The sequence below is a fragment of the Halictus rubicundus genome, chromosome 10, assembly GCF_050948215.1.
Source record: "Halictus rubicundus isolate RS-2024b chromosome 10, iyHalRubi1_principal, whole genome shotgun sequence".
Classification (NCBI taxonomy): domain Eukaryota; kingdom Metazoa; phylum Arthropoda; class Insecta; order Hymenoptera; family Halictidae; genus Halictus; species Halictus rubicundus.
The window spans coordinates 9,686,033-9,702,168 of NC_135158.1; the positions used below are offsets into that span (position 1 = coordinate 9,686,033).

At 42.4% G+C, this 16,136-nt stretch overlaps 1 protein-coding gene across 1 annotated transcript in view; it reads right to left on the reverse strand.

Moving 5' to 3' along the window:
* Positions 1 to 6,185: 6,185 nt before the first annotated feature.
* The window catches only part of LOC143358252 (uncharacterized), a 37,862-nt gene continuing 27,911 nt past the window's right edge, over positions 6,186 to 16,136 (reverse strand). Inside the window, exons 2-7 of the mRNA XM_076795240.1 lie at positions 15,117 to 15,435; positions 13,256 to 13,496; positions 11,862 to 12,546; positions 10,978 to 11,488; positions 10,478 to 10,612; positions 6,186 to 10,127 (exon numbers count right to left, since the gene is read on the reverse strand). Of these exons, the coding sequence (XP_076651355.1) occupies positions 9,981 to 10,127; positions 10,478 to 10,612; positions 10,978 to 11,488; positions 11,862 to 12,546; positions 13,256 to 13,496; positions 15,117 to 15,435 (2,038 nt within the window). The 3' untranslated portion in view covers positions 6,186 to 9,980. The remainder of the gene's footprint in view (positions 10,128 to 10,477; positions 10,613 to 10,977; positions 11,489 to 11,861; positions 12,547 to 13,255; positions 13,497 to 15,116; positions 15,436 to 16,136) is intronic.

Genomic DNA, 16,136 nt, shown 5'->3' on the forward strand with positions numbered 1-16,136 from the left:
CCAGAAATAATGTTGCAGAAAAGGTGGTTCGTATTTGAACAGCTATCGAGTGTTTGCACTACCAGCTTTCCTTTACGTGAACGATGACGACGTGGACAAAGTTCTACTGTCTTTCCCGCTTTGGGAAAGCGTGACACGATAACAGTCATTTGTAGATCTTACTTTGGGAGTGTACCGAAATTAATTCGTTTCGAGTGGTCAAAAATATTCCTATGGTAAAAGCTAAAATAAAAGAGCGGTGACCAGACGTTTGGTCTTGAATCTGAATTTTTGTTTTAAAATCTGATTTCCATTTTTTAATTTGTCCCTGAGGACACTACCATTTTTCATAACATCCGCGGCCTGTACATCATTGTAATCGTATACTACTCAATGAATAGCGCAACAATATTAACAAGCCTAGTCTGTGTTTCTCTTATAGAACAATTTTTAATGAACGTGCTAAAATAACTTGCTTCTATGTGGTTCGTATTCTAACTCGATTCGAAAATATCTGTCCCGTAAGAACACGTTCTAAAGAAGTTTAAAAAAATTCCTTTCCATAAAAATTTCACAGACAAACTGAATGAGAATTAAAATGAAAAAAAAAACAGAAATAGCTGCCGATTGTGAATTCTCGCAAGTCGGATAAAAGTACGCAGAAAGTCGGAAATGCAGCGTGCGACAACCGGAAATTGATCCTGCACGCGTCGTCGACTGCGAGCCAATGCTTTATAATCCAACAGTGCAGTTCGTCCTTAAAAAATATCGACACAATGTCCACCAGCAGAATGTCCTTTATTCGTCGAACGAACGTCCAACGAGATTACCGTTTTAGTTGAATCTCGGCTCGAGAGCGAAGGTTCATGGAGCGCTTCGATCCGCCGTTTCAGTCGGGGGTTGTCGGATCGAAGATCCATAAAACATAGAACTGGAACTAAAGAGAAAGAACACGAGAAGAACGGAGATAGAGAATGGAGCAGGTGACAAAAAAAAATAATTGCAACCGGAGAGAGCGAGGAGAGAGAAGACAGTCTCTTTTGTTCCGTTCATCCGGTTCGGAATCGGAAATCCGGTCTGCAGTGACACTTTGCATGCTTTTTTTCCAGTGAACATTAATATGCGAGAGACTCTGGGGAGTTTTTTGGTAAATTGCACTTGCGACTGTATGGAGATCATGCTTCGCGTGCTGGAAACTCTGCTGGCTTCCATTTTTCTTTCCTGCTTGGCTGCTTTTGTGAGGTTGTCGAGACTACGCGAAGCGGTAGTGCATTTTCCTGTTGAGAAAATTAAAATTTTCTTCTTTTTTTTTCCAGCCGGTTAGTCTTTCTAGGTTGCCGACTACGCAGGACCTCTCGTAGCTGCTGCAAAACTTTTTGCAAAGCTTGAGTCATTTATCCTGAGGAAACGGTGCACTTGAATCATTTTCATTTGGAATATTTTACCCCCCTCGACGAGGAGACCGCTTTCACATAAACATAAATTTTGTATTAATCTCGTGAGAGGATCTTTTTACAAATGACTATCTAAAATATTGTCGAGATCGCTCCTAGCACAGATGACAATTTCCTTTCTGTGCGAAGAAAAAATAGCGTTGATCTCCGTACGACTCGTAGACTGGTGTTGTGATTTTTTTGGGCTTTTTTTATTTAAAAAAATACAGGTCGAGTACGTGATACCACGATCCATCTGGCTCCGACCGCGGCCGCTTAGCGACCGGAAGTTCATCCTCAGGGCAGCGGCGAACGCGAACTGTCGGGATCTAGGGTTTTTGTTTCAAGCGATCGAACAGATTGTCAGCCTGTATACTGCAGATTTTCAAAGCGTTTCACTCGAATAATAAACGTTCTACTCTAGAAATTCTGATAATAATTCGAACAACACTCAGGAAATATTTTAGAACCACCGTAAAGATCATCTGCGCCGCCATTTCGGTACCAATCAACGAACATCAATGACTACCAGATGTTCAACAAGGCCAAACATCAAAACGATCCGTGGATCTCTTTTCGTCGTTCTAAAAACATCGCTTCTAACTTTGTAAAGAATTCATTGTGGAAAAGCATTGTGTCATTGTTAGACGTTATCGTACCGAAAATGTTAAGCAGTGACGAGAATCCATAGTCTCCCAGTTATCGTTGAAACACCGATTCTCGAGGAAATTGTTTATTAAAAATCCGTTTATTATCAGGACTCATGATTTGTACGCGTCTATCATCCCTCGATCAGCATGCCAAGCGAGAAGAAATCCCCGAAAATTCGCCATTCGCCTCTGCGCGGGTGATACAAGTTATGTTACCTGCCGGCTGCGGATGTCTGTGCATTTCGAAAATCTGTGAAACAGAATTCTAAGTTCCGATCATCTAATCTGACGCTCGCACGAACTATCGGTGGGTTCTTCCAGGCCCAGGAAAACGCTGAATTACTGGAAAATTGGTGAACGCAGAGCACAGTTCTCCGAAGCGCGATCCAAAGCACTCCGGAGCCGGTCCCTGCGCGAGAATCTGTAAAAATGGCGGCAGAAACATTCGCAGCCCGGCTATGTATTTCCTCCACACAGTGGATTCTCAAAAAATGAACACTTCTTTTCAGGACAGAGCTGCACCTTCGTCGAGCAACGCAAAACTTTGAGATTGTCGGGAAAATTGAAGGGGAGAGAACTCGGATTCGCTGCAGGAGTTGCAAGGGAACTTCCAACATTTAACATTCAGAATTACGGGAACTGCAATACGCGTGGGAAGTTTGTAACTCGATTTTACGCGTGTAAGAGTCTCCGAGGTTTTCAGAGTCGCCAAACTACTGACAGAACAACCCTCGTCCGTCACTTGTGCACTAGACAGCATTTTATTATCTGTGCCGAAGAAGGCGAGTAACTTCAATCAGGGATTTTATGAGTTTAGTCACAGTGGCTCGCAAAAGCGTTCGTGGAACAATCAAGAAGGAAATAAGAAGAATCGAATGTAATTATTACAGTGCAGACGTTCGTGCAACACAAAAACTCTCCAAGACAATAGTAGCAATCCGATTTTAATGAAAATCGTATTTTCTGTTCGTTTTAAACGTCCACAACAGTATCCTTAAATTTTCGTAGTCTTCTCAGTTTTGTAATCGGGCTATTCAGTTTTGTTATAAATGCGTAAAATCCACAGTCTACTAATTACAGTAAAATCCTTGACCGTCGAATTATGTCGGCTGAGAATTTTACTTCTGTTCAAAATTTTATGAAAAAATCAAATAAGACTGAACCAATCGCAGCTATGTGCACGAAAACTTTTTTGGACCACTGTATAAATTTTTGTGTCATATAGATCCGTTACCATCTTGTAAATTTCACACTAAGGAACAGATTAACCCTTCTGTCAGACTATTTTCAGTTTATGCGCCCGTTTTCTACTTGCCTTTACAATTTCTTGTATGTTCTTATTGACGAATATATAAATTCTACTATCCCGGGTAATTATAAATTAAATTTACATTTGTGCACCGAAACTGTCAAGTCTAACGATGCTATTGAATATCGCAGAAAATTTTAGGTACTGAAGAGTTAGGTTGTGAAAAAGGGACGGATAAAGATGGAACGTTAGGATTTCAGTTGGTAGAATTTTCGCAAAAGAGGGCCAGAGCCGAGGGAGAATGATCGAAAAGCGTTTCCCTGTAATGGTTCGTCGCACTAGCTGCTCAACTGAAGGCCCAGCGTGTACCATGGCGTTTTAGGAACAGTCAATGAGAAGTCGATTGCACGAATTCGGGAAAAGAAACATAAGAACGATTCGTATCTCGACGATCCTTTCGATGGGAGGCGACGAGACGTTCGTTTTGTGTTCTGCTCGTGTGTGTACGTGTGTACGCGTGTGTTCGGTCCGTGTGTGTAGGTCACTGAATACAATTATTACAGCGATGACATGAGGCTCATACGATAAGCAATCAACAATCGAACTCCGTGTGAAGATTAGGCAACGCACTCGCACATACCTGCCGTAATAATAATCGACACAATAATTACGAATTAATACGTGAATCGGTGACAATAATAGCAATAATTAGTCGTCAAATACTCTTTCTCTTTCGCTCTCTCTTTCTCTTTCACGCATGCTTTCTCATCCGCTCACTATTTCTTCCTTTCTCTTCCTCTAGCGATATGTTAGTCGAAAGAATGTTCTACCACTTCCGTATAAACACAGTGACATTGAAACATCGTCGTTCGTATTATGCGTACAAATTAATTCATTATATTTATATATTTATATATATAATATTTGTATACGCAGGGTGTCCCATAATACGCGGCACCCTCTTCAGTAATTTACTCACTACTCGAAACCAATGGAAAAAATTGTACGTACATCCATCATATTTTTCCAACTAACGGTTGAATCAATATTTTTATAATTTTTAGTCGAATTTACTAATTGTAGTTTGTATTGGTTCTGGGTTATCTAGTCATTTGTATTCAGGGAAATCTGTAAGGATTTTAATCATTGGCTAGAGTCGGTCCAACATATTATGCGACACTCTGTATACTTATAATATAAAACATTTGAAAAAATCACAGTTACTTAAAAACATCTTAGTACACCGCTTCCTAATTCTCTCCGCTCTCGTTCGCTGACCTTTCTTGCACCCGGTCTGCTCGCTTGCTTCCTCCATTTTGCTTTGAATATATGAACAATAAACGGTCAATGAATTTTGCATAGATACACCCACAGAAAGTACAAACAATTGCATACGACAATACGAAGCATTGTTGTATCTTCAAGTGAATCATTTTTAATCTTCGTAATCTTCGAAATTATGAACATTGCTCACTCCGAATTCTCTATTTAAGCTAAACAATGAGGTCGAGTGAATTTTCCTTCGTACGAACGTAAATGCAAAACTCTTGTACTACGCCATCGTGAACGTAGCCGACGAAACAATAGATTCGTCGAGCAGCCATTCATTGTCCAGAAACCCAAAGCTCCAACCTGGTCACGCGAACGAGCTTCGTCGAACAATTGAAAGAAAAAAGGTAATTCACGAGTCATCGCGCACACCTACGGCTTCATCCACGCGGAAGTCAACATTGCAATTAAAAAACAGAGACAACAAAGCGCCCAATCATTCCCCGAGCCCCGCCATTTTGTTTCGGGACTCGTTTCTGTTTCACTGTTTCCCGCTGTTCCTTCCACACAGAATCGTTATCGCGAGCAACACGCAAAACATCCATTCGTCTAACTGCGTGCACCGGAAAAAAAATCTAGTTCTCTTTCTAGTTCCCGGCACTGCTTCCAGTTTCGAACCGGAAGTTCGAGCCGGGAGCCTCGAAAATTTGCGTGGCAATTAAACTGTGCCGAATCGTTTCGCTCGGACTCGTGCTTTGCTAGCTTTACACGTGAAACGAATAAATTTCACATTCCGGGTTACTCGGTAATTGATTTGTTAGTAAATTCATTAATTGAAGAAGTATCGCTAGAAAAACTGTCCACGAAAAGGAATCGCTCTGTCGCTCATCGATTCCGTGTTTATTGTTCTTGTAATTTTGCAAGCCTACAATATTTTCCTACAAACGAAAACCTTCTTTCAGACTCGATTCATCGATACTTTCTCTGCGCACGCTGGACACGGGCACAAAATGCTCCGTGGGGCTCTAAGCTGGCCCCACTGGAGCCGAGGGCAACGAGGACACACCCACTAGCGTCTCCGAACACGGAGGGAGCGGGACAATTTAACATCCACTTTCTGTCGAAATCGGGAATTGAAAGTACAACCGGTTTTCTGTCAATAATCGAAGGTTTTGTTTCTCTTTCGTGCGATTCTGCCCCTGTCCACCGCGCACTTTGCGTGGCAGTTACGCGAAACTCCTGCAGCAGAAAACAAAAAAAAAATGAGGACCGTGATACGGTAAGGGTGAAAGTGACGATAATCGATAACGCAGTTCCGTCGACGATGTCTGACCCGAAAAGAAGTAGGCGAATTTTCGCTGTTCGCGGAAACCGATTTCGCAGATACTCGTGTTATGCAACGCTCCGAAAGGTGGACTTAATTGCTCCGTCGCGCGCTAAATACTTATTTACTTTTCCAGCTGATAAACCGTTGTATACACCTTCATCTCCTCGATCTCGATCGCGCTACGAACGATTCATGGCCGCGCAAGAGCACCCAAGCTCTCCGCGCACAAAACATGGCAACACGCTCTCCGTGACAATAAAAGGAAGTGTAAAAAAAAATATGAAAAAAAAGAGAATTTATTAATTCGTATCTACAGCTTAGTTTCGAAACTAAATAAGTTGATTCTCCGTGCGAACAATTGTTTGGATCCGTGACAATCGGTTTTCTAATCGATTACGGTCGATCGTTCGAGTCATTCAATTTGTTCAAGCGTTTTCTTTCTTCTCTTTTTTAATTAACGGAAGAGGAATCTGGAAACGAGGTAACTCGAGGACTCGTTCGGGACGCGGTACGAACATTGTTAACTCCTGGGCGAATTGGTAGACCGCCAAAATCGGTTTTCGGGTCGAAACAGCAACGCGTGACTGGAATTGCACTTCGCAAAATCGATGGAGAACGGTCCTCGACGCGATTGAAACACCATGGACACCAATGAATCATAGGTGCACCAAAAAGTAATCCGACATTGCGATTTAAAACTCTGATCAATATCTGATATCAGGTATCTGCGACACACGGATACCGGCACAAATTTTCAGCGACCGAAACCGGAAGTCCGCCGAAGAATGTCCACAAGGCAGTGGTCTTGGAAAGTCAGAAACGTTTAAGTACTAATCGTCGCGACGCGAAACCGATCTGATCGAGAGTGACGAGAAATACAGCTCCTACACCGGAAATTGAACGATCGACGATTGGGAACACGCCGAGCTCACCGGATGAACGTGCGATGATTCTGTTTGTGTTCCCCGTGTTCCAGACCGCAGACATTTCCTCGCGATCGAATAAACACGGTGTAAATAAATTTGTATGTTACATTTTTGTCCAGCAACCTTTCGACAGGAAAATAATTTTACTTCTATAAGAAGTTGGTCTACAAGACCGTGCATTTTGCGCAAACATTCGCAGTCGTTTAACAACGGACGCTAAGCGGCACTCGATGAATTCCGACGTATAGAAGCGAAAGGAACACGTTTCTTCTTTGTTCTCTTCGAGATTGAAAGAGCTTCTAACGTCTTCGTTTGCGATTACGAATCGGAATTCATCGCGAATTGTAAAATGACTGGGTATCATCTCCTAACATTCGTCAACTCGAAACGGAGCACTTATTGCATTCACTGGCAGTGTTGAGACGAAGCGTAAACGAAACTCGTACGAAACTATAAGCATATGACGATAAAGATCTAAGTCTTGAAAGCTGAAACATCGAAGAAATCGGATGGAATCGTTCGGGGTGGAGGGGGTTGTCGGATTCAATTTTCTCGGCTGACATACGCTGCTCGGAGTAATTAGAGAATCATCGAAATTTGTTAGTCTGCAAGTGTTAGGCATCGAGGAAAATATTACTACAACTGTTTTCTATACACGAGGCGTAACTCTCCGATTATTCTAGGCAGTGTACGTGTCACACCGATTTCTAACTAACGCAACAACGTGCACGAAGGTCTCTAAATCGTTGGGACAAAGTTATTTCTCAATGCTGATGCACTGAGAGACAGCGTGGACGACTTCCAGAATTTTTCAGGACATTTAAATTCCATTTTGGAAAGGTTGAATGGCAACAACAAAGACAGGCAGAGAAAATTGATCTCAAAGACGAAACGAATTTAGAAGTCGCATTTCTTGCATATTGGAACTCATGTTATCAAGGGGAAAGAGCTGCTGCCATTGGAGATTTCACAGAAGGGAGAAACCAGCATGATGGAAGGCACTATAACGCAAGAACAATAAGAAACATTTTCGAAACATTTCAAAGAGACTTCGATCAAAATTTGTGGCAGAGTTCAGCACTCTCCTCGAATATTTAGAATATTCAGCCTAATACCTAATCGATATGCAGTGAAAACAGCCACCGGTAACATAATATTCCGCGAGAAGCGCTATACGAAATTTTAATCTAATTACCCTTCATTCGGCCTCTGTCGCTAGTCCTTCCCCACTGCTCTTTCGCAGTCTCCGAATAATTTTAATGTATTAAATGGAAAGCATAAATATCACATGTCTCATATTTCGAGTCTCGCAATTAATTATCACGTGCCCTGTCTTGCTTTTCCGATGGTAACGAATGCAGATTACTCTGTAGATCGAAACTGCGAAGTGAAACTATCTGTCCGACATGTCTGTGTGTGTATGATTTCTTTGTAAGAGTTGTTCTGTTATCGGTTTAAGTCTACAGAATGGATCTTACAACTGAAGAGTCTACCAATTGTTAATAGAAGGGTAATCGAACTACCGTCAGCTGTGTGTGGTTTTTTTACATAAATATATAAAATATCAAAGTACTTTTGCTCACAGGTTTTGCTACCTATCTTGTCCTAGGTTGTTGCATATGTCACTTGTTCGTTAATGCCATTTCGTACTACGTTAAACTTTCAACGGTCTGTTCTCTCGACAAATGATTCGCCCCGTAGAAAATAATGTCGTCGAAATGATCTGTCGTTTCCACCGACCCGTCGCGCTGCGAAAATAATTAGTGTCACGGGGACCCGTGATCTTTCGTCGGATAGTCCTCATCGATAAAACAACGGCCGCAGACTAGCTAGAAAAATCCGCGGCGTTCGTATGCGATAACTCAACGTCTTTTTCTACTCGCTTAAAAAAGAAATAATAAATTCCGAAGTAGTTATACTCTTCTATAAACTATAAACTATACAATGTCCAACTCCTTCCGATTTCTATCTAATTCCAGTTGCCAGAATCAGCTTACAAGTCTAACGTTTTTAAAGCTGTGTTCGATCTGTAACTAAAACGCCCGCAGACACTCTGCAATCTTCATCAAATAACCATGAAAACCGCCGTAACGTCGCTCGTCAAAGGTATTGTCTGTTTTCAATCGTGTTATCATCGGAATGCGAACATTCATGCATTCGGAGCATTAAAAAATATTTTCAAAAATCGCGATAGACACCCTCTAAGAACATTCAACGTTCCATTTATTTTTACTGAATTTTACTTAATTTCAGTAGATTTTGTTTGTTTTAAGGGTTGTATATCGTTCCGGAAGGGGGTAGATATCTTATGGAACTGTTTCAGTAATTTTGCTATACAGGGGTTTAGAATATCAGAGAGGTGAATGCATGAAATCCGCAGTCCAATCATGCTGTACGACAAAATCGAGTAACTCATCAACGACCGCATGGACCGGCAACGTCCGGCAGACATGTTGCATCGAAGATTCACTGCCCGCACTGGATCAGCTCGAAGAATATATTCCGACAATGATCACAATGAAGTCGTAATACAAATATATATGTTTATATGTGTATGTATGTATATAAAGAATTTTTAAGTAGCATGGGCACACCACCGCCGCCGAAGCGTCGACGCCCCGTGTTCCAGCCATCGAACGAGTCACATTTTAATACGAAAAAAATGATTCTCGAGAGCCGACACATCATCATTATCACCTAGATATAACCTATCTAAATACTTCCTTACAGGCTAAACGTTTCGCTCCAAAAGCCGAGGATAAAAAAACGCGCCAGTGATGGCAGTCAACTTCATCATTCTCTCTCTCTCTCTCTCTCTCTCTCTCTCTCTCTCTCTCTCTCTCTCTCTCGCTCCCTCTCTCTTTTTTTCTGGTTTTTTCTCCGTGTTTTGTTTGCGAGTCGGTTCCGGGGTTCCCGTGGTGCCATCGCGGACGGCGGTTCACGGGAACGGCATCGTGCGACTGATAAGAACATCGATCCAAAGAGCTATTTTTGTCTCATTAACGCTAGATTATGTACAAATCTTTTTCTATATATTACACGACGTTTCATCGAGACCCGCCGGGGAGAGATTTCTGTGTGGGCTTTTTGGCCGACGGGTCGTCCGGCAGTAAAGGAATGGTGTCGGGTGGCCGTGCGCACCTTCCCTTAGGAGAGGACGTTAACCTCGCGCGGCGAGCCGCACACGTTTAGCACGCTGCTCGTCGAGTTAGGCGTGATCTGACTTCGGGCCTCGTTCTGCGCCTGTCGTATCGCCTCCTTGTACGGGCCCCTTTTCTTCTTGTTGTACCGAGTCTGCAACGCAAATTAGCAATCATGAAAATCGGATCGCTGTATTCAACCCTAAAACTAACGATTTTACTGAACATTATTCACCTTCGTCTAGTTAGAAACAAAAAAGTATATATACTTGACGCATACAAATTATTTAACATTTCACTTTTTACTATAACTGCTAGCCTCCCCCAATTAAGACGCAAGGTAGAAACTAGGCACGACGTATCTGTTCTTTGCAAGCTTTCAAATCCATTGTCAGCCAAATTTGGTTCAAGGGTACTTTCGACCACCTTATTCGGCTCTACACTTTCTCCGAAGCTGACACTATCTCTTGTTCACACTTACAGTGAATCAGGAAATTCTTTTACCTTGAACGTCTCTAAAAATGGACTCAGCTGATCACACGACATCAAGGAACTCGTCGAAGAACCGTACCAGGCGACGTGGGCTTGGGGTCCTGACGATGTACCATCTTCTTTACAAGAAACTGTGATACTAAGAACCTGCAACAAAACAATGTCACTCAAAACTTTAACCAAATGCCTTTAATCTAATGTCAAAACTTTAATTTTCGCAAATATCTACCCGCGGGGATTCTCGTGTAACTCACAATAGTATTCAATTTAAAGTAAAAAAGAAATTTTAAATGTTCAATACAGGCCCAGATAAAAAAGTTGTAAAAAGAAGTAATTCTTAAACATTTCAAATCGTTTTCAAATCTGAAAAAGGTTATCATCATTTGAAAAGTGTCCGAATATTATTGTGAGTGACTGTATATGTTCACCATTTACATAAACGTATTCATTCTACATGCGTCGAGTACAGTTACAAGAGGAAGTAACGAGCCCGACGATCGCTCGACACGCACCTTTCCAGGCCACCAAGGGAATCCATGAATTTTCCCCCACACGACGTCACCGACGTCCATTCTTCTGCCATTGGCAGTGAGGCAATGCTCGACAGGAGTGGCAGCGAGCCGCATCATCAAAGGATGAGACTGCGGAGGGAAGTCGGGAGCAGTTTCACCAGCGTCGACCTCGGGTTCCTGTTCGCTGAGCTCGTCGCTGCTCGCGCCAGGACTCTTGCAGCCGGAGGACGCGTTGCTGACTGGGTAATCACATCTGGCGTACGCATTTGTGTTTAATCTCTTCAGAGATATGGACAACTTCTGCTTGAGGCACTGCTCTTTTATGGCTGTGTACGACTCGCTACCCGGCAACACGTTCCAATTCTGCTGATTCTCCGCGGTCGTCTCGAGGCATGGCTCCTGGTGCGCCTGCTGCTGGCTCTTGTGCTTCCTGTCCTCCTTGTGCTTCTTTTTATGCTTCACTTTATGCTTGCGCCGGTGGTACGATAACGTGTCGTAAGTGGGATTGTATCTGAAAATTGAATACACATGTGGTTAAGAAAAAGAAATTGGAAGAAATTAGAAGTCAGGAGTTAGAGTACTTTGTGTTATTATGAATTATTTTCTTTATATTTACTGTCTTTACTTTTATATTTACTGCCTATTCTTTCATATTTACTGTCTACATTCTTCGCTACCCATTATATTTACTCTTTGTATTTTTATTATTGTATCTGTCTGTTTAACTCTGATCACAAGAGCTGCTTTATTGTTCACAGCTTATGGTAAAAAAGCTTTCTGGCATTTTGTTCCAAAGTTTCCATGTCTATCAAGATATTACTGTAACAGAATACAACGAAAATGCAATCACGCGGGTGCAGCGCATTCCTCCAAGAAAATCGTACCGTGGCGATCCATTGCAAGGCGACCTGGCAGGCGAGACGCCTCCCAGCATTTTCCTCCTGGCTTCCTTCTTGGCCTTCTTCAGGGCTCGTTTCGCAGCCTTCGCGCTAGCGTCCTTGACCCCCTGCTTCTGAGGGTCGACCTGCTCCTGACCATCTTCTTCGCAGTCTTCACGGTAATCGAACTCGTTCTCGAAGGTCCTAGGCAGCTCGAGAGGATCCCTCTCCGTCTCTGTCTGCGCGTCCTCCGCCTCGTCCGTTTCCTGCTCGTACTCCGGATCCTGAATCTTCGAGGGTATCTTGAGGACGGTGCCCTCGCCTTGCGCGCCAAACGAGATTTTAATGACTGGCGTGGTTCTGGCGGTTCTGGTCGGGTCCTCGAACACGGTCTCGTCCCAGAGATCCTCCATCGAGCCGACAGATCGCTTCTTCCGTGGTACCCGACCTGCTCGCGGCCTCATCGTCGAATCCGCTGCCGCGAACGTCTTCTTCTCGTCCTCTTCGGGGATCTTCGCACTTTCCACAGACGAACTGCTCAGCCTCCTGGGCGTGGCACAGTATGCCATCGATGGATTACTGTCGCAATCCGTCGACTCCATCCTCTCCTCCGTCGGCTCTAACGCGTTCACCGAAGATCCGCCTGCCTCGCGTCTGTTGTTCCAGTACGATGGCGCGATTTTCACCTTGTCTGCAATTTAGGAGCATCATGAGAACCAGATTTATGCATTTGAGACATATACTGATGCATTCAATACGCACTAGTCTAGTATTTCAAGTAGGACTAGATTTTATCCGTTCATCACTAATATTTATGCATTTATGGCAAATATGTATGGGTGGAGTTCGAAACAATGGGGAGCTTGTAAGATTTTAATCTTCGAACCAAGGATGACGAGTTAACTCGTCGGTCGTGTCCGCTGTCTACTTTCGAAACTTCTTATTTTTTTTTATCAACACTTTATCTACCAGAAGTCCATTAGCATTTTGACTGTCAGCCATGGGTGACCGTATTTTATGCATAGATGACTAATAATTATGCATTTATGACGAATATGAGTGGGTGGAGTTTGAAGATTTGAATCTTTAAACCAAGGATGACGAGTTAACTCGTCGATCAGGTTCACTGTTATCGCTTGATGCTTGTTATGTTTGAAAGTAATTCTAATTTTTGTAAGTTTTAGAAAACTTAAAAAATTTTCGTCTAGAGTATCTACTTGTTACAATAAAATTCTGAAAATATGAAACTTGAGTGTTGTCAAACTTTTGCATGTTTTGGGACGGTTGCGGTATGCAAAGTTCTCTGAAAAGGTTTAATTATAATTGATTATGCGGAGTTTCGGTGGTGGTTCGGTAGCGGAGGTAAAAAATGGTGGGTTTAGGTGAAAGGATCAACTAACCGGTTCCCTGTGTGGCGTTATTGATCTCGTTCGGCTGGAGTCTCGAGATTTTGGGTATGAGAGACGGTGCTAGCTTCGACGAGTCGGGGCTCAAAGCCGACGACGACGAGGATTTTGTTGGCTGATGGGAAGACTCTGTGATGTTTTCGGACTGACATTCGGAGAACAGTACTCTCGAGGCTTTTTGCGGCTGCTGGCCGCAACGGCGATCGCTTCTTCTCGTCGATCCATGACCGGTCACCTAATCGAATCGAAACCGTCAAGTGCTTTTCCTTTTTTTTTTTTTCATGCCACCGAACGGGAAGCGACGCTAGCTTCCCCACAATTTAGACCGTACAATCTTTTATTGGAACTTGTTCCGTCTCTAGAATGTAATTAACCCTTCGTGGACGATGATTTTGCAACCTAATTCTTTTTTATTTGAAGAAGGAACAAGTTGTGGTTCAGTTCTGTGTCGGTGGACGGAGTATTTCAGTATCAAAATATTACCGAGCGACGATTAGAATATTATTAGAACAAATCTTGTATAATCGACGCAGGAAGGTGTGTAATATAGGGCAAGCTGCCATGTTGGACACAAACTCGGTGTAACATAATCGTGTTTCGTAAGGTAACATTGTTAAGCTACATTTCGTTAGCCGAGGTGTCGGGTGATTTCCTATGTAACGCTAATAACTGAAATATCATTTTACACGTTTCTGGCAATTTTGGTTTACCGAAATCAACCGAAAATCGCCGAAGATATTCCGACATAATTATCCTCTAACAATTATTATTTCCAAGAGCAGTGATATTCGGATTCGAGCAAAACAACGAGTTTAAAACTTAAGAGAACAATGGCCGCTCTTACAGAGAAACATTATGTTGCCATCGAGGCATTGCTATTATTGTTGCTAGCTTCATCTGCTCGTTTTCGGTCCACCGCGGGAATCTACGCTCGGAGGATCAATAACGGGTCATCGATCGATGCGCATTGCTAAACAGACTTTACGATCTTCGCGCAGCAAGTAGTTTTTAACCCCAATGTGCTTCTCGATTTAGCTTCGAAACATTATCGATGAAATCACAGCAGGTGTTTTGGCAACAATTCTTTCAGACATGAAACTGTCTTTAACAAAATCCAATGAAGCCTCGTGTTACTTCAAGTCAGAAAATGTTATTTAACACTAGAACTACCGAGTCATAAATACGACGGATGTCTATTGCTTTGTAATAATTACAGGACTACATTTATTCGAACCTCATACCATTTTTATTCCAACACGTGCTTCAATAAAGAAGTTGATTCAAACATTTCTGATGGGAACATTTTTACAATTTCAGTAATTGTGAAGGAAAAAATTGAGAACCAGTCATTTTGACTGGTTCGGTAGTTCTAGTGTTAATCAATGCAGTATCGATCCCGTTAAGATTTCAGACAGAATCCAGTAAATATTAAAATTCCATTTTCCTTGATCAATCAGTATTTAATTCTGTAAATACTCTTTAAATCATTTTAATGCGAAGCCATTTTAGCTCAGGATTCGAACATTCTTCCGATCCAGAATACTTTACATTGCAGATGATCTCTTCCACCCTAACAAACCCCACCTAAAAGTTAAATTTTAAGAAAATGATAAAACAGTATTTATTCAGATACTGAGCAGTCGTTTGATGATAAATGTCGAACCAGATGACCGTATTCAATAATTTAGCAGAAAGGTTGTTTCGAATTCCGGTATCAGTAAACTAAAGAATCCGAGGCGTCTTTTGGTCCGGCAGCTCAGTCGTTAATGAACGGCAAACGAGTTTCGCGTCGAGGCGAAATGAATGGAGCGTCGCGGCGTAACAGCACCGTTAGAAAAACCAAAGCGTACTCCACCTGTTGTTGCTGGGGCTGGTGGTGCTCCGGCGGTGCCTCGTCGTGCTTCCGTTTCCGGCTGACGTCGACGTTCTCGCTGTTCTCGTTGCAGATCGATCTGCACTTGCTGCAGAGCACCTGGCGGGGCCTGAGCCGGACCGTCGGCCTGGCATTCTTGTACCTGGCCGGCGGGTTAATGTTCCTACGGAGATCGACTTTGGCAGTGGCCAGCGAGCTGCTTCGCTCCTGAAAGTAGCTGAAACGGGCCGCGATCGTCGCCAGCTTGTCGCCATCGGGATCTGGCACCGGTTCCGGGGGCTGTACACCGCACGGCAGGCCTCTGCAACGATCACAACACAGCGCAATCAGTCAACACCTTCAGCGAAAATTGTCGAGACGATTTTTCCAAATTGCAAACTACTTTGTTCATTAACAGCAAAACATTAAAGTCCTTAAAATTAAATTTCATGTGCCTTTTCATTCCAATATAATGAGCACTGCTTTCTGTCAAGCAGCACCTATGCTTCCACCTGCAATGTTATTAGTGTTAATTATCATAATTACAGAAATTTAAACCCTTCACTTTTTGATCCTTTAGAAGGAGGTGACCTGGTCCCTTATTAACATTTATTTTGATCCTCCGAACACCTAAAAGTCTATATTAAACCTATATTAATTTTCCCTGGATTTGGTGTAATTTCACATATTGTTTTCAGTCACGGAGAAAAGAAAGAAATTTTTAGAAATTTATGTAGAATTTATGCATTATTAGGACTTATTGTTTGAGCACATTATATTCTCAATTTTGTGAAACCACCTGTACCGAAACTCAATTTTTCATTTGGTGATGGTTCTACATCGTAAAAACACATTTTTTCTTATGGAAAATAATAAATAACGTGGTGTGATACGTTATGTTATATTTAGACTGTGTGTCTTTACGTATTTATAAACGTCGCTGCATAAAGTATAGTAAAATTTTATAGGCTCGAATACGGCGTTGATAATCATTTTCTTTGTCTAGGAAATGTATTCTTCGAA